Source organism: Cavia porcellus, unplaced genomic scaffold (genome assembly GCF_034190915.1).
Source record: "Cavia porcellus strain 051 isolate PalLab524CR breed Dunkin Hartley unplaced genomic scaffold, mCavPor4.1 scaffold_1, whole genome shotgun sequence".
NCBI classification, from domain to species: domain Eukaryota; kingdom Metazoa; phylum Chordata; class Mammalia; order Rodentia; family Caviidae; genus Cavia; species Cavia porcellus.
In genome coordinates, this window is record NW_026947484.1 from 121,618,748 (window position 1) to 121,642,380 (window position 23,633).

The 23,633-nt window shown below is 37.1% G+C and overlaps 1 protein-coding gene across 6 annotated transcripts in view; it reads left to right on the plus strand.

The window, feature by feature from the left end:
• Cdc14a (cell division cycle 14A) overlaps positions 1 to 23,633 on the plus strand; it is a 153,895-nt gene that overhangs the window by 112,636 nt on the left and 17,626 nt on the right. For 5 of the 6 annotated variants that reach the window (XM_013143113.3, XM_003479174.4, XM_063254902.1 and 2 more), the window contains 4 exons: positions 9,856 to 10,015; positions 18,778 to 18,893; positions 20,715 to 20,762; positions 22,781 to 22,903. In XM_013143113.3, coding sequence (XP_012998567.1) covers positions 9,856 to 10,015; positions 18,778 to 18,893; positions 20,715 to 20,762; positions 22,781 to 22,903 — 447 coding nt within the window. Of the gene's footprint in view, positions 1 to 9,855; positions 10,016 to 18,777; positions 18,894 to 20,714; positions 20,763 to 22,780; positions 22,904 to 23,388; position 23,633 lie in introns of those variants that run through there. The other variant, XM_063254907.1, reaches the window with a different exon arrangement.

Consider the following 23,633-nt stretch of genomic DNA (forward strand, 5'->3'; position numbering starts at 1 on the left):
TGAAGAGTACTCTACGTTTCCCATCTTGTATGGGTGTATTTCTTGTATGTTATAAGACTCTGGGGACTTAGTTAAGGCCTCTGTTTCATCTGACCTCTTATGCTACTCTACCAGGGAAAGTGGTGGGAGTGGGAGTTTTCTGTCTTGCTATTAAAGGAGGAGACATAATTCAGGGTTCCATACGTGGCTCGTTGATAGTCAAGGTTGGAGGGCTGCTTATTACTGCTGAGTAGAGGTAGGAGGTCCTGTCTCCCCTGATCTACACTGACCTGTGATGAAGCAGCCTTGTTACTGAAGGGTGAGGGTAAAGTCTTTACTCTCCCCTGGGCCCTCTCTGACACCATTCTGGTTAGTAGAGCAAGGCTGTCTCTAGTTGGGATGAAATCCATGCTGAACGCATACCTCTGTAGTGAAGAGTGGGGATAAGTTTGAGAAACTCATTTCCTGGCCCACTACTTGTCGTTCTTTGATACCTCTCTGACCAGGAAAGAATGGAATTATGGTGCCTCTTGACATCTTCACAGAATGTTGTAGTTTAGATCTAGAATATCCTCCCAAATTCTGCATTTAGAGGCAGGTCTTTTTGAAGGTGATTGGATCCACAGGGCACTCTAGCTGTTTTACTTTTGGGAGGTGGGCCCTGATTAGAAGTAGCTCATGGGGGTGTGACCTGGAAGGGTTTATCTCCCTCTCCAGCTCCCCTCGCGCTCTCTCTCCATTTCCTGGTACCATGATGTGAGCACCTTTCCTTGGCTCAGGCCCTTCCACAGAGCTCTTTCTGTCTTGGCATCTGCTAACCATAGGCTGAAATTTCTAAAACTGTGAGCTGAGATAAACTTCTCATTTATGTTGTGGGTGTCAGGTGTTGTGCCTTGGCAATGAGAAAAATACTAATACAAGTGGAAATCTGGGATCCCCTTTTCAGCCTTTGCTGGCTGAGTGGGATACGGTCACAGCTGAATCTTGCACCCACCCTTGGGTGTTTTGTGGCTAGAGTAGAACAATATCTGTCTAAAATTTTTCCGTCTGGCTAGGGTACTTTTTTCTTGACTATAGAGAGCAAGATTTTATTGAGTCTTTAGAAAATTCTTTTCTATTGGCATTTCTGGATTCTCTCTTCTGCCTGCCTGTCTGTCTGTCTGTCTGTCTGTCTATCTATCTATATTTCAAAAACAGAACCTGGGGAACTGATTACCATGTTGTAACTTGGGCCTCAAATTTCCTAACCAGTTTGCCTTTTATTTTTAAGCCTTCTGTTTGTTTGTATATTATGCATATAATTTTAAATTCTATTTAGTAGGAAGAATAGGGAAAAGTATAGCTACTTCCTCTTCCTGGAAGTAGTATATTCCCTATATTTAAGGTAATTAGTTTGGCTCTAATACTCTGCATAGAATCTACTGGGGCGGGCTGCTCGATAGCTATCAAATATGTTTTATTTAATCCCTGGTTACTTCATAATGGAAAAGGGAGGTTGCAGAAGTGATTAAGGATCTTGATGTAAGAAGAGGGACACGTGAGGAGCTATATAAAGAAGAAGGCAATACGATGGCAAAAGTAGACATTGGACTGATATGCTTCAAAGACAGAGAAACTAACTGTAAGTCAAGGAATGGAACAGCCCTTGGAAGTTACAAAAACAAAGAAACAGAGTCTCTCCTCAGAGCCTAGAGATTGCCAATCCTGCCTACAGAATTGTAAGAAAATAAACTTATGTTCTTCTACACTACTAAGTTTGTGCTAATTTTTTTACAGTGGTCCTAGGGAACTGATACAGCTTTGTATATAGTCAGTCATTCAGTCTCAGCAGTAGGATAGTCAGATGAGCATGGATATTCTGAACTTCTGTAATTCATCATACCTTCTGATTTGGAGTATTTGACACAGGAGAGTCATGTCATTTGAGTATTATTTAAGGAATATTAGTCTATAAGTGTATAAGGTATGTCAGATGGATGGGGACTGGAATCAGAAAGGCTCAAAAGCAGACTATTGCGTTATGCCAGGGAGACAGGGACTTACAAAGGGGCTGGGCGAGGGGTTGAAGAGTTACAGATGGTTCTCAGTGACATTTCAAGGAAGAAATGCAGGCTTTGAAGACTAATGACACAGATGAAGTGTGTGAAGTCAGTGATGACGCAAAAGCATGAATAATGAACATGCTCATTAAGAAAGAAATAAGAGGTAAAAATTGTCTATTATATTTTCATCACTCTTGAGTGACCGAACAAGTTAAAGGGATTGTATTTTTTTCTTGCAGAGGTGAAAAGCCAATCAGTGCTTTTTAGATAATGTTAATCACAAATCTATGACTGTAGAAAAATGAGCTTGTCATATCCTGCTCATCCTTGAAGATTAAAAATATGCCCAGGTGCTTGATTTCTGTGTTTTAAACACACATGCCCCTCATGTCACTGGCAGGGAGAGGTGTTTGTCAGCATCCTTTTAAGTTGATGAATGTATATATTAGCAGTTCCAGGCTTCTCTTTTGTTATGGTCTGATTATTTTATATTTGAGTATTTTCCCAAGGATATAAAATAAAGCTCTTTGTTTGCAGAACAACTATCAGATGTTTTTCTTAAACTAAAAGTAATCATTTCAGATCCCAAATGTTTCTTCTACTGTACATTCTTAAGGTTCTTAAGATGATGCACAATTATGTCTCTTTTGTTCTTGACCCAACCTGAACTCATTTTCCTTAGAGAGGCCTTGTAGAGGTATGAAGGTGGAGTTAGGCTGCTTTTGCAGTTTGACTGGTTCTACTTCTTTGTGTGGCAGTGTGCTGATCTTTGGGTTGCATCCATTAGTTCTGTTTTATTCACTGAGGGACTGGCACTGGGCTCCCATGGGAACTTGCAGTTCATAGAGATCTTTTTCTTATGGGGCTCAGTATGATGATGTTTTACTTAAAATTTCATCCTGAGACAGAACTTGCAGGAAGCCTAAATCTGGATGTTATAGGGAGCTCAGTCTCTGTGAAGCAGTGATGCCCTTTTGGAATACGTTATCTTTGAGAAGCAACATTCTCGGTTGAACTCTTTTTCATTCTTAATTTCTCTATGCAAAAAAATTTCCCCATTCTGCTTTATGACCCAGGATATTTTCATGTGCTTCTTGTCAACCAGGTATTTTTTTTTAGCATTCTCAGCTGCAAGCCTTTTGGTTGTCTTTAGTGCCTCTCAGCAATGAGCAGCATGTCTGTGAGTCTTTGGAGATCTTTTAAATGCAGCTTCTAATTCAGTGGGTTTGGGCCAGAACCTGAGACTCTGCATTTCTTGTAGACCATGTTCAACAAAGATTTTTGGCTGTAGATAGCAACCTATACCATGTCTTGCTTTAGTGCATAGAGCATTTGGTACAGTGGACACAGTTACATTGAGTTAGATCAGAAATTAACCCCTTGCCTTTTATTCCAGGAAATAACCAAAAATAAAATGAAGAAGACCTGTATAGAAAATGGAAGAATGCTCTAAGAGGTGTAACAGTAATGATTTTAGTCTTGGTTGGGATTGGCCACTACTATTTTCTTTTATGTTTTTCTTTGGAGAACATGTTAATTTTTTAAAGGGTAAATTTAATATTTTTTATTGTAGAGGATAGGACCCCAAGGCCTTAACACTAAGCCACATCCCCAGACCCTTTGTAATCTTTTAATTTTTTATTTTGAGTCAGAGTCTTACTAAGTTCCTAAGGTACCCAGGCTGGACTCAAACTTTTGATCTTCCTGCCTCAGCCACCTAGCATGCTGGGGTTACAGGTGTATGCAACCATACTCAAATAGGTTAATTTTTCCATATAATAAAATTAAGGTTTAAAAATTTTGTCTTTCCTAAAACACAGAAATTTAAATCTTAAATATTATTTAAAAGTCAGAATTTAACAGTAGAAGATGTAGTGGTTTATATATTAGAAAAACAGACATTACTTATATTTTATTTTGTACTATTTATTGAAGTAGCATTTTACAAGTAACAGTTGTAGAAGCTTCTGATTTTCTTTTCAATACTTACAGCTCATCTTTTGGTCCATTATGACTATCAGTTGACATTGAAAGTTGTGCAAAAATAAAATTGCAATATGAGTTCAAGTATTAATAAGTACATACCAGAATTATAGGCAGTTGTGACATCATAAATTTATCTTGAAATACCCATGCCAGTAGAAGACTGAATTATTACTTTTTTATGGTAAAATATATGGTATATATAATTTACCATTTTAACTAGTTTTAAATGTACAATTCAGTGACTTAAGGTACATTGACAGTGATGCAACTATCACCATTACCTGTTTATGAAATTTTTCATCATTCTAAACTGAAACTTTGTACCTATTAAGTGGGAGTCCCTAACAATTGGGAATGAATCACAATTATTCCCTCCCACCAGCTCCTGGTAACTTCTTTTCTACTCTCTATCTCTGAATTTACCCATTCTAGGTACCTAATGCAAAATGAAATCATACAATGTGTATTTATCCTTTTGTGTCTGAATTGTTTCATTTAGTGTATTTTCATGGTTCATTCATTTTATAACAATTGATTATAGATGACATAGCATGTTAGTTGTTGTGGTATGTATCAGAATTTTTTCCTTTTTATTACTGTAATATTTCTGTGTGTGTGTGTGTGTGTGCGTGTGTTGCGTGTGTGTGATCACACTTGATTTATAGGCATTTGAGTTGGCTATTGTGGAAAAATGCTACTGTGAACATGAGTGTCAGAGCATCTGTTTAAGGTTCTACTCTCAATTCCTTTGGACTTATAACCAGAAATAGAGATGTTAGATTGTGTGTTAATTCTGTTTAATGTTTTGAGGAATTGCCAAGCTATTTTCCGTAAGTCACGTGATTTTACATTTCCACCAACAATGCATGAAGGGTCCAGTTTCTCTGTATCTTCACCTTGAGTCTATTTGTTTGTTTGTTTCCTGTCCTCTGAATAAAAGTATATGAAAAGGGTTAGAAATGGGGCTGAAGATGTATTTCAGCATGTTTGTCAAAATAACCCCCTCCTATATTTCACCTTTACAGAACTTCTTACATGTTCTTTCTCAACTCCTGTACCATGGTTGCTGATTCTGATCTGTGTTCCTTTGAGATCAAGTTATACTATTTCATCAGCTCAATTCTTTAAGCTAGGAACAACCTCTGTGTCCATAATGACCCAGAGATGGTAGAGTAGTAGGTACACAGGACAGACTGGTGCCCAGGACATAGCTGGAGTAGGATTCCGCCATGCTGGAGAGTGGGTCATGTGCACATTGGGCTTCGATGGACGTTGTGGTCAGGACAGGGTCATCAGGGGGAAGTGTGTCCGCGATGAAGAGAGTGATGAAGAGTTAGGATGATATAAAGGTAACTTTGGTTTCACTGGAAGGAAACAAGGGAGGACAAGCCAGCCACACGCAGAAGCAGCTTCACAGTGACTTTCTCTGTGCTCTGGACTCAAAACTAAAATTTTTATAACAGCATAACTGGTTTAAGTTTAATTAGAGGATATTTATAAGGAAACATGAGGTTTCTGTATCAGAACCAGTTGCAAACTGGCTTATAATGGAGCCAAGTTATTTAGTTATTTTCGTCTGTCTCCTGCTTGGTGGGTACAAAACTCACCAACCCAAGGCCGGGACATAGCCCTAACAATTAGCCATCCCTGGAAATGTCTCTCAAGACTTTGTTCAAACCCAGACCTGTATCTTCCTGTCACTTCAAAGTGCGCATTCCATTAGCAGAGGGTCAGAGATTTTGTGCTCTCTTAGAAAATGCACCATTTTATTGGAGAATAAAGTAAATAGTACAGAATACATCTACTTTCAGTAGATGTATTAGCTTCATATGATTTTATGTTTAAATGCTAAATACTTAAAAATGCCTGTCTTATGTCTATTGTTTCAGATGAGGCTTTTAAGGAATAACAGACACCACAATAAAAGCTAGAATGGATTTCCATAGTCAATAAAAAGATATTTGTGTGAAGCGCGGCTTTTTCCTCAGGAAGTCCTTGTATCACTTAGCAACACTGAAATCAGCACTGACACCTTATTCATCTTTAATATTCGGGTTCAAAATCAAGTCTTTCCAGAGATGGGAGAGACTGAGTCTTTTAAACCAAGCAAGTGAAAGCTGTCACTTCACAATTTTCACCTGAAGTCTGGCAGCAGTATCCAAATATTCATTTTATAACTTACTTTGATATTGGATTTTTTTTTCAACTTAGCCCCTTAGGTCCTTGTTCTCTGTCTTTGTTCCCACTTCATGGTTTTTTTTTCCTCAAGATACTTACAGGGTCTTCCCTTTATTTGGGGATCAAATTTAACATTTCTTAACATGGCAGTATGGCTAATCATGAGTTGGGTCTCTCCTGTTTCTTTAATATCCCCTGCTGCAGCCAAATTAAACCACTTGGTTCCCCAAATATACTGTTTTTTATATATCTATTTCTCCAACCTATGCACATTGCTTTCTTTGCCTTGGGGGTAACTATTTTTGGCTGAACCTTGTTTGTCTTTCTGACATAGACATGTCTTGCTTAGGGACAGAGATACATTCTAAGAAAGGTGTCCTTAGTAGTTTTGTCATCTTGTGAACATGACAGTGTATTTATATAAACCTAGGTGGTATGTGTCAATCATTTCATGTGGTCTCTTGATGCAGCTAGGAGACACAGTAAACATGCCATCTGTGAGGGTGCTGCCAGTGTAACAGGGCATATAATGATGTTTCACAGTAGATTTTTGCTGTTGTACTTTGGGTTTTTGAGACATGTATGTCAGGCTGTGACTCAGACTTGCTGTGTAGCCCAGGTTTGCCTTAATCTCGTGATCCTGCTACCTCAGATTGCTCAGTGTAATTATGTGCTATGCTTTTTATGATTAGTATCACAGCATTATCACAAACATGTAAGTAACGCGTTTCCCTGTGGTATTACTGCAGTGATCATGCCAAGAGATAATAGGCAACTTTTGGCTCCATTATAGTCTTATGGGACTATCTGCATACATTGACTGAAACACCCAATGTGTAGTACAGAACTATATTTCTGGATTCTTAGAGTGTTTCTCATTTAATCTTTCAGGTTGAATTGGTCTCTCTTCTGCTAGGATCCTCTGTAAATCTTGGTCATAGGAAACAACAAATCTTGGTCATTGGAAACAACTTGATTCCAGTTGTTTCCTTCTTTCATCCTAAACTGAAAAATTCTTGAGGGACAAGATTTAGTCTTGTGCTTATTTCTTGTGTGTTTCATTTACCTGAATTGTTTGGCATGTGGGATAAAGCTGAATCTCCTCTTCTTTGTAGTAGTAGTTCTCTGTTACTGAGCGTTTTGACTCAAAGGCTTAGCTTAGAGACCTGAGACATTTGTGTATTAATTAACAGTTATCTCTTAGACTGTCCTTTCTCTGTCAAGGACCATGCTATTTTTTTGCTTCCATTTGGAAGCCATGAGAGTCAACCATCAGATCATGAGGTATGCTAGATGTTGGCAGTAAGTAGAGGCTGCAATATTAAAAAGAAATGAAAGCAAGAAATTTTGAAGATGCAATATATGAGAGACTATCCCATGAACATTTGCACCAAGAAAAGTGTTAGGAGCTTGTTTTGAATCCTTATTTTTGTAGCTAATGTGGAAAAATTAACTGACTTGTCACAGTATTCTCATCTCACTAGTTTATACTTAGAAATATACGGAATTTTTTTTTAGTTTAAACTACTTTGAATTTTAGAACAATGTTGGAAAGTATGCTTAGCCTTGTATGCAGACAAAAGATTAACATCGATAGCCTCTTAAGTTGTGTGACAAGTCAGGTTTTTAGGGGGTGGTTAGGTGGTGGTACTGGGGAGTGGACCCACATTCTTCACACTGCGCTACACCCCCAGCCTGTTTATTTTTATTGTGAGGCAGAGTCTCACTAAGTCACTAACTTATTCAGGCTTGATTTTAACTTGGGATCCTCCTGCCTCAGTCCCCCAGAATACGGGGATTACACACAAGTTGATAAATCATGTAAGAGCTTTTCTTTTCTTTTTTTACTTGTAAAGAATTAAAAATAAGCAAAAAGGAAAAGGAAATAATTACTTTATAAAGTACTTGAAAGCAGGATGGAGTAATTTATTTTAAAAAAGGGAAACCTCTAACCATTCATTCCTACCCTATGCATTTAACATTTTTGCAGTAATTCTGTTTTCTGAACATGCTTTATAAACAGTTATTAAAAATACGTTCACTGCCCTCTTTTATAATAATTTAAAAGATTCTTTTTGATTCTTAGTTAACTTTGCTCTGATTTTATCTTTATTTTTTTTAAGATAACTTCTTTACAAAAGTGAATGAGTCCCCCCCCCCAAATTCAAATAGTGTAGACATTATTTAGTAGACAGAGTTTTCCCTAACATCATTCTCAGGAGTAACTAGTTAATATTATGTATTCTTCTAGATATGTGAACTTTGTTTAAACATTGCAACCCCTTCAGTGGGCTCACACCTTCTGTGCCCTGTCATTTGTATTTCTCACTCACTAATGCTTTTATTTCATGGATGGTCCTTTGTGCTCCCATGTGAGGATCAGTCACAGGGTTTTAAGCAGCTAGTGATATGTCATATTGTCGATCTACTATAATCTAATAAGCTAGCTTTCTACCAAGGTATCTCCAATATTTTGCTATTGCAAATAATTCTTCAATAAACACTTTTTGGTCTTATACAGTGTGTATTTTTGTAGAATGATACTTAAATGTGCATGATTGGCGGTATTGCAAGTGTAGAATGTTGCTTTGATTTAAGCATTAATTCTTAAGACTTTCAAAAGTATAAACCATATTGATAACTCTGATTTCAGCATGAACTTTATTTAAAAGAAGAGATATCCTTTACTAACGGCCCAGTGGAACATTCACGGAAGGGTTTTTAAATTGCCCTTTTCCTCATGTTACAAACCAGAACTGTATGTAATATGTTGAGCCTTTGAAACAAAACATTACTTGGTCTGTCTATGATTTGAAAAGACATGTTTTTATTCATAGTATCTCTTTGATAATGCTGTTATTTTACTGGATGTTGATATTTCTTGTGATGAATCACAATGTTTATTTTAATTCTAGTTTGTACAGTAAAGGATGGAAATAAAATATTCTATGGCATAATTCACCTTTATAGAAATACAAGAAGGTGCTCTACCAGTAAAAATAGAAGCCACAGACTATTATTTTGTGTACAAATTTTAAATTCTCTTTAGATAGCCTTGAAAACATTTGCATTGTGGCTTGTTGAATTAAGAGAAGTTTATAGTTGATTTAGTTTAGGCAGTAAACTTTGCTTTTAAGGCTATAAGAGTGAGTTTCTAAAGTTATGTTTTGAGGGTCTCTCCTGATGCCTCACACAAGTACATATTTAGTGCTCTTTGAGTATTGTTTCTACTTAAGTTCTTCCACCTATGTTTTCAAGTCCAGTTCATTCCAGATTTTATAAACACAAAGTTGCTACTTGAAAAATAATCTTACAGATTTCAGATACACATTAAAAGACAAATGGGCTCACAGTCTTTATTCTGAAGTCCTTATTGATTAAATCATGTATAGTAATGTAGACACGTGTTTGGAAGTATTTTTATTTTTTATTTGTATTTTTAGCATGCTGGGGATGGAACCCAAGGCCGCACTCACGTTAGGCAAGCATTCTACCTGAGCTACCCTTCCTCCATTTTATTTTTAATAAAGTTTTATTTTTCTTTATTATAAAATTTTATGTTCTTTGTACTCTGATTGGTGAATGTTTTTCTACCAGTCATTCTCAAGAGATTGTATTTTGATATGGTAGTAGCTTATTTTAAAGAGTGTTTTTTTCTTCTTTTTAACAGAAAACAAGCATCACTGTGGGTCCAAGGTGACATTTTCCGATCCAAACTGAAAAACAGACCATCCAGTGAAGGAAGTATTAATAAAATTCTTTCTAGCTTGGATGATATGACTATTGGTGGAAACATATCTAAAATCCAAAGCATGGAAAGATTTGGAGAGGTGAGTTTTCCCCAGGAATATTCTAACCTTCTTCATTTGTATGACATAGCAGTATCTTTTCTCTAAATGCTGAGAGGACCAGATTTTGAGGTGTGGAATCATCCACCTATAAAACATAATTAGGGGCAATTTTTTTGAGGTTTTACTGCAAACAAATCATTTCAAATAATTGTTATATATAGTCTGATTTAGCCTTTGTAACTACCTGGGCAATTAGGTAATATTTCCTTGATTTTATAGGAAGAACTGTGTGTCAGTGATGGTCTAACCTCGCCATTAAAGCATAATTCAGTCCCTGTCTCTCTGATCCAAAACTTTTTGTTTTTGTTTGTTTTCTTTTTTTATTCCCTGCTACCTCTGAAGTAGCAGGAAGTAACTTGAGTGTTTTTGGAACCAGAAGCAAGCTTGTTATCACTCGTTCTATTTCTTTTCTTGTATGGATAAGATCCTAGAGGCCTACAAAATTTGTGGTTTACCTAAAATTCCAGAATTGTTCAGTAGAGATGCCACTTTGAGAAGTAGATATCTAATTCCTAGTTCAGATCTTTGTATCATTTTGTACCTGAGGGGAAGCTGAGCATTTGGTTTATAGTTTTATATACCTAAAGCAGAAGGTACAAAAAAAGTGTTAAAAATTAAGCAATAACTATAGATTTACATGCTGTCAGTGACCCATTACAGTTAGATCTGGGCCTTGAACCAAATGGTGTGGCTCAGCCATAGTTTTTAAGGCGTCTGGTGGAACAGATGACCTAGCTCTCTTAGGTCAGCACTTCATGTCCCCAAAAGATTTCTCTTAGCAGTGAGGAGAGGCCATGCACTTGGAGACGGGCAGAGTTAGTTTTTTCCAAGGGCAAAGAGTGGAGCCCACTGAACTGAAATTTTTCCCCTGGAATGTTCTCCAGGACAGCAGCCCTCAGAGTGGCAAAGTTTGCTTGTTTGAGTTATTTGTCCTGATGAAATGTAAATCTCAGCCAAGGTCATGTTGCTTTCAAAGTGTTTGTTGACTATTTTTTGTCTCTGCATTACAGTCTGGCCTATTAAAAGCCAACAGGAAGAATCGGAACTAATAATTGAAGGCTAATATTGCTAAAGAGGAACATTTGTTTTTTGTTCTTGTCAACATTTTTCTTCAGATTGAGTTGAAAACACTTAGGGCTTTGAGTTGTGATCCCTGAAAAGACAAACATAAAATTTGACTTTCTTTCTGAAGAACATGCTTACAAGAATAGAATGGCTTCTATATTATAATCTTTATTAGATTGATATCTGATAGTTGGAATATTTCACTTTTATCCCTTTTTAGACTTTTTTTTAGTTTTGCTAAGTTTAAAAGAAACTGACTTGGGCTGAGAATACAGCTCAGAGGCATAAGCGGCTGACTGCCTGGCAAATGCAAGGTCATGAGTTCTGTTCCTAGTACCAAGAAAATAATAACCGATTCGTTACTGGAAGAGTAAAGAATGTAATATGATTGAAACTGAAAATACGTCGGTTTTAAATATAAGCATTTAGTTAGATATTGACCCTTTCTACTACCCCCACCCCATGGCTACATCCCGTCATAGCCCGCTCCAGCTGCTGCAACAAAATACATAAACCCCCAGGTAGCTTATCAATGGCAGAAGTGTATTTCTTAGAGTTTTGAAGGCTGGAAAACTCAGGATCAAGATGCTGGCAGATTCAGGCTGCTTCCTGATAGTAGTGCATCTCCTTCCTATCTCCTTACATGGCGAAGGGGCAAGAAGGGGAGGAATCCCATTTATGAGAACCCTGCTTCACACCTAAAGGTCCTACCTCTTACTGCCATCACTTTAGGGCTTAGGATTTCAACATAGGAATTTTGGGAGGCTTTCGATGGGTAACATGGTACCCTACTAAATACTTTAGCTTTAGCCATTAGTAAGTGCTGTTGTATCTACTTCATAGGTAGTTCATGCTTTGTGGGAGTAACTCAGACTCTTTGCCAAGTTGATCTGGCACGAGCCATGTAACAGTGCATGGAGAGGGGAAATTAACTTTCTTAAAAGTTAGTTACAATAAGAAATATGCCTTACTGTTCTTGTCAACTATAAGAAAAAAATAAATAAAGGATACTATAAGGATTTCATTGTGTTTTGAGTTCTACGTTAGTGCTGGGTGGAAGGCTATGCAAGTTCTGTATTTGTAGAGTTTTTACATAAAGTTAAAAAAGCCTTATTCCTCTAGAGGTTGTGTTTAAACAAATAGAGAGTCGAGATTCTAAATTATTGTTACTTTTCCTTTTCTGGACCTGCCAACATTTTCTTGTGATTAATTATTAGGATATTCTGTAATGACTCGATTTAGATAATTTGAACGTGCAGTGAAGGAATAAGCAAAATATTGCACATTAAGGTTCACATGTGGGCTTTAATGAATTTTCCCAGCCCACTCAGAGCTATGAGAAATCTTAAAATATAGAGGCTTTCCCTTTGTTGAGCTGGGTCCTCAGTGCTGGTATAGGCACTGTGAACTACACACAACCCCTGTGTGTCTCCTTAGGCTCCTTGATCCAAGCTCCTGCCTTGCTCTGTGCTTTTCCTTCATGATCTGATTTTTTCTTGTCTGCTAGACGATATGATCTAGAATGGTAGACATTTGTATCCTATTCTCATCATGATTTCTATTTCTGAACCTATTACAGTTGCAGAGCAAAAAAAAAAAAAGAAAGAAAAAAGAAAAAAAGGACAGAGGCACGAAATTGATAATAATGTAGTTGCACATGGACAGTATTTGCTTTATACAAAATAGTACCAGTATTAAGGGCTCATTTCGACATTCAGGAGCTTGAGGGTCTGTTGTGGATTGGAGTTATAAAAAATGGCCTGAAGAAGATAGAAATTAAAGCACTTTATTTAAAGTGCACATATTGGAGTTAAATAAGGAGCTTGGTGCACTCACGTGACAACGGCCACCTCTATAGCACCCTCTATAGCCAGGACTCGATATGGACTAAGTCCTTTAATCCTTATGAGAACCATATGCCACAGTCACTAGTGTGAGGTCCGTTTAGGGACAACATAATTGAGATAGAGAAAGGTCAGCCAACTATCCAAGATGGTATAGTATGTGGCAGAGATGTCATCTGAACCCAGCTGTCCCACCATAGCCCATGACCTCTCCATGATAACTTCAGTGTGGCTTTACCTTTATATCCAGTAATTGTGGACAAAACTTCAGCTAGATTCTTCTAATACACTTCTCCCATCATTAAAATAGTTTTTATTTTACTCAATGCTATGTTCCAATATTAGCACACCAATCAGCAGAGGCTCTTGACTTTCACTATATTAATTAGAACCAGATGCTGCTAATGTTCAGCCAAGTTCACTTAAATTGACAGCCAAGTAGACAAGAATATAGTGTTTTGATTACATCTTTGAGATACTGTGATTTAGAAAATCCATCAGACATTTATTTATAAACAGGATGTACCTTAGAAAATCCTTGAGGTCAAATCAAATTTCTAAGGCCTTACTTTTATGCACCTTTTCCCCTTCTTAGACTCAGGAATGCCGGGAGAGCCTCCAGAGCCCTTATACCTGGAAGGACAGCATACAAATGTACACTGTGGGTTGGGGACCTGGCTGTAGTGTGAGGGGTGCTGTCGTCCACGTGGGGATCTGGGTGGGAGGCCAGGGAGGTGGTGATGGGGAAGTGGCCAGGTCTCCAAGGCCCAGGCCAGTGGCAGTAAGGAGCATAGAAGACAGATAGGGCAGTGCTAAATCCTAACTTTCTGTTGATCCGAAGTAGGTAATTATAGAGATATTATCCTTGCCTTTCCCCAGCTTTGACATCTTACGTGTTCAATACCTGAGAGTTGAAAAGAGCTTTAGTGGTAACTAACCACCTTTCATAGCCAGGTCATTTAAGTTAGCGGAAAGTTTAATTTTGACTTCTGCCCCTTAACTCTTTGAATTCTGTTTTTACTCATTTGTATTTCAAACTTTATATCTCATTTTTATATGATCTCTCTTTCATCTTTATTCCATCAAGTGTTAAAATTTAGCTAATAGATCTTTTCTTTTTGAAATTTATTTTTATTAGTACTGTATATGTTTATCGTACATTATGTTTACATTCCTTGTGAGTAGTTGGTTCATATACATAACATGTCTCAATTCCTTTTTTTCATTTCCTTTCCCTTTCCTCCCTCGTTTCTCCTTCCATTTCTTGATCCCCTTCCCATTTGAGAAAAATCTATCTCCCTGCTTCCTGTTATCTGTCTTTTATTTTGCCCTTATAATTTAGGTTTCTAGTATAAGAGAAACTATGTGATATTTAAGTGTATGTGTTTGATGTATTTCACTTAACATTATGGACTCAAAGTCATAACCATTTTTCTATACCCATCTCAAGTTTATCTTTCTTTGTAGCAGAATAGTACTCCGCTAGATTTAAATATCACATTTTTAAATCAGTCAGTTGATGAACAGATACATTGCTTCCAAGATTTAGCTATTATGAATTGTGCTGCTATAAACATGGGCATGCATGTATAACTGTAATATGATAACTAGCTATTTTGGAAAGCTGTCTAAAAGATGAGTAGATGGTTAGATGGAATTTTTAGTTTTAGTTTTTTATTTTAAAGAGGATAAAACAGAATGAAGCCAATTAAAACAAACCAGTGTAAGAGATACAGGACTTCAAAACATTACAAAATCAAGAATAGTTCCTATAATACCTTTTGATGTCTTCAAAATAGCTGCAGATAACTTTGGACATAGTGAAAAATCAAACAGAACAGAACAGAATAGAAACAATAAAAACAAAACAATGAATGCAACAAAGGCCTTCAAAACAAGCCTATAGTAAATCCAAAATTGCTACCATAATATATCTTGCTACCTTTGAAATAGCTGCTCCTGTCATTGGATTTAACATAATCAAACAAAACAAAAGAGAATAAAACCCAACTCAGTAAATCAATGGAAATGATATGGAACTTATGACCATAGGGAATCAACAGTGGCTATAATCCTCAGAAGGAGGTCACCTCTAGATGCCACACTGTGTACTACTGTCCTCTGCACCTATGATCAGACCACTGGCCTTAGACCTGCAAAATTAGAGAAACACCAAAGCACCACAGGCACCCAGTGGCATTCCACATTCGTAGCTATCATCACAGCCTGTGTTTCTCCAGATAAGCCGGTCCCTGACGGAGTTGGGGTTCCTGGTGTCCTAGTTTTAGTTTTTGAGGAATCTTCATGCTGATTTCCATAGTGTTGTTGTACTGGTTTACATTCTTACCAGCAATGTAGAAGGGTTCCTTTTCCCTGACACCTTCATCAGTATTTGTTGTTGATGTTTGCACTGCAAAAGAAACAACCAACAGAGCAAAAAAGACAACCAACAAAGTGGTAAAATTTTCTTGCCAATTATTCCTCAAGTGGAGGAGTATTATCCAGGATATATAAAGAACTTAAAAAAATTAGACCCCCTCAAAATAAAAGACCTAATCAAGAAATGAGCAAATGAAATAGACACTTCAAAGAAGATGTACAAATGGCCAATAAGGAAATGCAGAAATGTTCAGTATTGCTGGCCATTAGAGAAATGCCAAATTCAGACGACACTGAGATTCTACTTACCTTAGAAAGGATGGCTGTCACCAAGAAGTCTAAGAGATCATTTCTCCATGGCACATTCTGTAGCCTCCTCAGTAGCTTTCTCTGTCATCCTCTTATTTGATGTATGGAGCAGCAATTACTTTATTCAACTGAAATCTTCAGATATGATAGAATTTATTTTATTTTGGTTTTCAGGTTGTCTATGTAGAAAGAACAGTAGGCAAGATAAAGCTTCATTCTTTATGCTATTATTTATTCTTAACTCTACCATCATCTGTAAATAAGTGTATCTTTAAAAATTTTACTTCAAGTATTTTAATTTGTCATGACTTTCTTGTCTTTATAGAGGATAATCTTGTATCTGAAGGAAAGATTGTTGATTCTTCGACCTCCACTGGGAGAGCAGACCCCTTTCCTTTGGGGGACAGAGATACAAGGGACTCCCTTTACTAGGCTTCTTTATCATTGCTCTTCAGTAGTCTTGTGGTTTTGTTTCTGAATCTGCTTCTTTCTGACCAGTTCAGGCCAGTGAGTTTGCCTTGTTATTCTATAGGGACGGGGGCTGGAGCTTCAGGTTGGCTTCTTCATATTTGTCATTTGCAAATGAATTTTTAGTCATCATGAAGATTGAAGTTGGTATACAGAAGGAAGTCTTAAGAGCACCAAATGAGAGGAGTCTCAGATTGCCCTGGTCCAACAGTTCATGAAATTGATTTATATTATGTGTGGAAATACATTTTCTAATACACTTTTTCCCCCCTACAGACTCTTATGACTTGGTATATACAATATTTTAGGGTTGTTTCTCTCCAATAAATTCCGAGCTTGTTTCTGTGCATGTATGTATGTTTTATTTACTGTTTTAGGAAGCCAAAATCCTTTTCCATATAGCTTTTCAGTTTCATTTTTTCCTGTAATTTGATGTAAATATGTTTTGAATAACATTGTATAACTATTTTTGTCAGGAATTTGAAGGTAATTATAATAATCACTTACTGATGCTCTTATGGTTTATAGTCTTAGTCTACCCTGAACTTCATAAGTAACTACCGAAATAAACTAAGAGCAGATTGATTTAGACAAATAATAATATTCCAGTAGGTTTCTTCAAACTTACAATGCATGTTTATTTTTTTTCCCTTCTTCCCCCTTTCTTAAGTCTTGACTTCTAGGGAGTTTCCCAAACTCTAATCCAGTCTTTGACGTCTCATCAGATCACTGTAGTAACCACTTAACCTTCTCTACTCCTGTTCTTTCCTATTACCAATTCTCTTGCAGTCAGAAAATGCGAGGAAATGTTTGCAACATATGCAAATCAGTTTTTTGTGCATATAGGACTGTTACAAATCAATGTGAGAATGCCTTGTACACAAATAAAACAAAACGGAAGCTCTCAGCTGCTAAACATAAGAAATGTTCTACTTCATTAGAAATGATAGAAACACAAATTGAAATTATGAGGTACTATTTTGCCTATAAAATGTTAAACATATACATTGTTGGCACTGGCTTAGGGAACAAAAAGCTGTTAAACTTTGCTAGTTGGAGTTTAAATGGTGCAACCATTTTAGAGGCCAATCTATTAACTTGTAGAAGACAGCTTTAAAAGAAGTTAGCAATTCTACTAACATGAATTTGTCTTAGGGCAAGAATAAGACTTCTCAACAAACATGTGAATATAGAAGAGCATTTGTTGAGGCTGTTTTAGTAAAAAAAGGCAGAACAGTCTGACCCAGAGTTCTTACAAAATAATAAAATTTTGGCTTACCTAGACAATGGAATTTTATGGGCTATAAAAATGATAATGTAGAAATCCTTTTTTGTCCTGAAATACTTCCACAATGTATTTTTTTTTTTTTTTAGTGAAAAGATAAGTTACTAAGCAGAATGTATAACACAACTTTTTTGTAAAAAGTAAGTCGGGGGAGGCTGTGTAGCACAGGGAAAATTCGGGAAGACTACTGCCAGTGTAAATGTGTTTGACTTTTGATGGCAAGTATGCAGGTAGTTTAATACATTTTTATGCTTATCTGTACTTTGTTTCTTATGACAAATACAGTATGGTAAACACACATACACAATCATTTCCTGTTTTTCTTTTCTTTTTTAAAGAAAAAGGTATAGCTTTTTCCCTAGAGATTGAAAACCTGACCTGTATAATCTATGTCGTGGTCTTCTTTGAGAGGAGTGTTTAAGTAAGCAGTGAAAGGGAGTAAAGTACATTAAATCCAAGTAATTAGGTGTGTGGCAGTGGGTTACAGTATTTTATTTTCTGTTTTTTGAGATGTGTCTTAGTTTTCAAAAAATTTTGACCTTTAAGATTCACAATAGAATGAGAAAAAAACAGATGTAATTATAATTATTAAATATACTATTAATTTTAACTGTATGTTCTTTAAAATTAATTTTTTTTCAAATAATATATGACTAAAACTATTGAAATATAGTAATAAAAATGTTGATCCTGTATCTCACTTCTCTATATCTCCAAGCCTCTAAATAAATCTTACTATTATTTTCACTGCCATATTTTTAAATTCTTTGCTTATATTGGTATTTTAAAAATCCATTGTGGGCCATTTTCTGTTGCCTCCTGGTTGTGGAAGGAATGATTTTCATTTTTTATCTTCCTGTCCTCTCCTCTCCTCTTGAGCTGGTGTGCGAACAGACTGCTTTTCAAATGATCAAACTAATTTTAGGAAGAAATGCATCTTCCCAATTCAGTGACATTGGTCCGTAACTCCTCCTGGAAAGAATTTGAGTGCTTTTACTAGTGTTAAATGATGTTAATAAATTACTGTTGTAGATAGCTTCAGTTATTTTATCTTGTAGTCTTGGTAGTATTGGGAACATATTTGTATTGTCTGTTGAGCCAGTGTGTTAGGCTGTGTACCATAGCTTGACTGTGTACATGAGAGTCTCTGGTTGTGATCCATTGTTAAAAGCAGCTGCTTTTAACTATTACCACATCTGTACCCATATGTTTTGATTTGGAATGCAGTGGCAAATTGCTCAACATTGTTTAGTGTATATTTGAAAAATACTGAGTTTGTAGCTCATTTAAGTGACTTAATCTATATTAACATTATATAAATATATCTAAGACATTTGTATAAAGTAAAATTATACTGACCTTTCTATGGAATGTGTATTTTTTTCTTCCAGAATAATTTAGAAGAAGATGAAGATGTGGAAGTGAAAAATAATATTACCCAGGGAGACAAACTACGTGCCTTAAAAAGCCAGAGACAGCCACGCTCCTCACCATCCAGTGCATTTAGGTAGATCCATTTAAAATTTTTAAAGTCATAGTGTGTTTCCATTTATGGATAGAACATTTAATCCTCTCTTTCAAACATAGTTTTGCAAATACCAAGTTTACTTCATGATTTTTGATTAATAACTGTTTTTTGGTTTAATATATATTTTATCAGTGCTGGAAATAGTTTAATTTTAGAAGCGTTTTTGAAAGCAACTGCTACATCTCACTCTCAGGAATTCTACTTCAAAGCTCCTAAGCAGTTATCCCTAGTAAACTGTTTCCAAGTTCTCCTTGAATTCTGCCTTTCTTCCGAAACTGTTTATGGTTTTGTGGAAAATCCTCACAGATGTGCCAAGGATTTTGTATTGAAGCCAGTGTATGGCAGCAAAGTATTGTATGCTAAGCTTTGATAAAAGCCATTAATTCCTTACCTTTACTTTCTGTTTTCGAGAATGAGTTAAATAAATGAGTATTATGTGTACTTGTTAAGTTATAAACTATCATGGTTTTGAAGTCTGCAAATACTCATCAAAATCAGTGATGGAACTTGATTTCTGATGATAGCATTTGAAATCTTCTGATAGTTCAGACTGAGTTCTTAAAAAAGAAAGGTTTCTGATAAGTGTAGGTGAAAAACTTTGTAAATAGTAAGATTCTTTATTGCAATGTATGGAATAAAAAGACCATAGTCCACCAAAGAATATAATGGAACAACTGACTACTTATCTTGTGAGGACTCGCATAGCAGAAGGGTTGTTTTGCCTATATTGTACATATCAGATGGGTTCACAAAGAATTTAGTTTTCATATGTGGGGACATTTAATTCAGGCTGAATCTTCATGTAACAGTTGGCTGACCTAAGAAATGAAAGTTTGTACTGAGGTTATGATTTTCTATAGGACAGTGACAAAATGGGCTAGGAAGCCTGGTGCTTGGTGATAACCACCAACTACCAGTACATGAGTGAGGAAAAATACCATTAACTGAGCACCTGTTATCAACCAGAAGCCATATGTGGTGCATAGTTTGAATAGGAGCCTTATTTAATAGAGTTATCACAAAAGTTATGCAGCATCATCACCCACATCTGAATTGGTTGCTCAGTGTCAGAGAACTTCTGTCATTTCCCAATGGAAACGAGTTAGAAATACAACTGATATTCAGGCCCAGTGCTATTCAAAATCTGTGCTATTTTCATGATATAAACTGTATATATTGTCTTTTTAAGTTGGTGGAAGATTTTTCAAGATCTGTGTATATTACCACATTTATTCACTATTTTCCTTTCAAAGTCTTGAGAAATTGCTTTATATTTAAAATTCATTTGAATTAAATTTCAAACTGATTTATATTTGATTTTTAAGAATTTTTAGGGGAAATGAGGGAAAAAAGCATAACTGCAAATAAATAGCCAAAAGAAATGACTCTCCCTTGCACAAATCTCAAAAGTGAGTTCTAATAATGCCTTTTCTGTTTTCTTTTTAATGCTTAGATATTTTCTCAGTTCTTGGGATTTAGGTTTCTTAACAGCATCATGATAGCATGATGAAGTATTTTTTTACTCTTGAGTAGATATGCTACTACTGTTATTTCTAATTACAAAAAGCAAGATACTATAAATGACATTCAACTTGAAATGAAAAGACTAATATAGGCTTCCTGCTGGTTCTCAGATTTATTTGATAAAGTCCATAAATATCCACTTGCAAGATTTTTTTTTTTTTTTTTTTTTACCAATTGAATATCTTTACTGATTTGACTCCATGTGATGTGCCTTCTGGTGTTTCTTTAAATGTGTGAGCCTGGCGATGCCTGAGTCCTTGTCTTTGATTTCTGCAGGGCAGATGATGTGAAAGGGCCCCCAAGAGCAGTGTTCCAGCCTTTCAGGTACTGGTTTTTTTTTTTTTCTTTTGTCTTTTTCTTTTTTTATCGGTACCAGGGATCAAACTCACGAGTGCCTGCTTGCAAGGCAGGCACTTATGCCACTGAGCTAAATCCTCAGCCCCTCAGGTACTGTTTACAAGGTTGAATTTATAGTAGCTTGTGAATGAATACATGTTATCTTTTAGACTCAAGTTGATAAAACTAAAACTGTGCAAAGCTTTTCTCTTTTTAAGCTCCTTCTTTTCTGTTTTAGATAACTACAATATGTATTATTTTTTAATGCTTGCCATTCAGAGGAGTTTGTCTTCTGGTGTGCACATAGGGCTGTGGGGCTACTAAGCTGATGTCACTGTACCCTGTGCTCCCAGCACATCGTGGGGTCTCTAGTGAATTGCAGGTGCTCTGCAGCTGTCCTCTCAATGCAGACATACTGTTTCTTTTGATTTTTTTTCATTTCATTTGTTCTCTTTCTTCCTATTTTTTGTGTGTTGTTAGTTCAACTTCTTTATTTTGTGGTCTTATTTCCTTCCTTTATCTCCTACTGGAGGAGGAAGCATCAGTTGGAAACATTAGCTGAAGAATGTCCCCTGAATATCCTTAGAGCAGTACCAGGTGGTGCCAAGATCTATCCCATAGGGTGTGGTGAGAGCAGAGACAGTTGATGGCATAGGAGAAAGAGCCCCATTCAGCCTTTGATTCCTCATCGTTATTCGTCCATAGGTTTAAAACTGTTCAGTGGGGGGCTATTATGAGTGGCTAAAAGCTTCTCTGTACAACTTTTCCCATTTTTCTTTTGAGGCAAAACATGGCATGAAATGTTGTTAAGAAGGTGCCTACATGCAGATAAACTCTTCTTGAGCAGATAGGAAAATAAAATCCAGCTATTACATGATTTGTCCAGATAATATAGATGGGTAATAAAAGCATGACTGGGCTTTGGCCTTCCAGATTTGAGCCAGTATTCACTTTGCATTCACTGGGCAGATGGTTATTGAGCACCTGCTTTGAATCTGGCCGTGTAGCAGCCACTGGACATTGAAATGAGAGAAAAAGAGCTTCTATGGTAAAAGGTCTATGATTTACTTTGAGAATGTACAATGATGAGACAGGGTGCTTGCCATGCTTTGGGACTTCAGTAAAGAGCTGCTGTGTGAAGTGTCGACCGATTGGCCGTGAAACAGTAGGTGCAGAAATGTCAGCTGGAGGTGGAAGATGAGAAGGGAAAGGAAGCGAGGAAATGAGATGTCCTGGTTGGCGGAACAGCATGTATAAGCTGGACAAAGATATGGATGCGGTCCATTCTGGAAACTTGAGGTGTTTTGTGTGGCTGCTGTGGAGATGTCTAGTGGGAAGCAGTGGAGACCAGAACCTGCTTAGAGAGGCAAGAGACAGATGGTTCGGCCATGGAGTTTAGGCTTTATGGGCACTGAGAGAAGATTAAAATACAATGACATGACATGATTGAATATTTTAGATTTCACCAAAGCCTATTCATGTTGTGAGTTATTAAATAAGAAAACTGAAAGATGATCCTAGTGATAAAGATAAGAAGTCAGGTGGCCTCACCTAGACTAGTTGCAGGGTAGAAGTGAGAGTATGGGTTTGGGTAGCACCTGAGGACCTGCCAGAGAGCAAGGGAGGAGGACAAGGACGACGGGATCACCCATGAGGGAAGGACTGTGAATCTCGGGTTCAGTGCCAGCTCTGCCACCTGCTAACCAGGTAACTTTAGAGGAGCAGCTGTTCTCTGTGCCTCCGTCTCCTTCCTGGTGCAGTGGGGACAGCTATATTCACGGCCTCCTCAGGTTGTTGTGAGCATGAGCCGAGTGAACACCTTCCGGGTTCCTGGCCATGCCTGGCACAATCAGTATGGCACAGCTGTCGGCAGCTGCTGCTCCTCACATTGCTAGAACCTGCCATGATTTCAATAAGATTGACTGGTTGTCTTGTGCTAGCTCAATGTTAAATGTCTAACAGAACACAGCCTTAGCATGACACTTTGTCCATTTTGCTCCACAAAGATCAAGTTCTTCTCCACAAGGACCTGTGTCTACTTTGAAGACTCCAAAAGTGGCTTTGTCCCCTTCAGTGACAGCCAAGAGGATAAACAGAGGTGCATTGTCTTCCGGCATCTGTGTAAGAAGGTAATTTTCCTCTCCCTCTTCCAAGATACTGGCTTGAAGTAAAAGTAGGACTCTGACACTTATACTAACTCCCAGCTCTGCCACTTGCTAACTGGGTGTAGCAGGCAATGTGTTTGGTTATTATTTGGTGAGAAGGGAGGCGACAGGGAGGAGGGGAGGAACCCGAAGGGCTGACATTTGGAACTTGTGTTCCTGACTTTCTTGCAGAGACAAGGCTGAGTGGCAGGAGAACCCTGTTAAAGTAGCCCCTTCATTTGGTGAATCTCCAGCTTGCTTAATGTGATCCAAACATTGGAGTTCCCTAGCATATATGAATGACAAATGGTATTATCATTTCTCACCTGATGTATATAGGACAGAACTGAAACTGATAGGGATATTTGATGTAGTCTGTGCTAGAATATGTATAAATTGCATCTTGTATTTAAGTCTGTTTTAACTCTTTCATTTCATTTATGATACTTTCCATCTGCTTCATATCTCAGAACAAATAGAACCCAGGCAAAATGTTTAGCCAGCATCTCGGGTCCTAATTAACTGATTTGACCAAGACATTTGATGTTTATGACCAATGGCCATGTGCTTGAGATCACTGAGGGTGATGAGGAAGCCATATGTCATCCTTTGCATTGATCAGAATCAACCTTATCACATTCCCCTAATGTTGCATGTGTCTTAGGAACACAAACTCTGCGTGAGTCTATATGGTTGTGCGTGTTTCTCCCTCCTC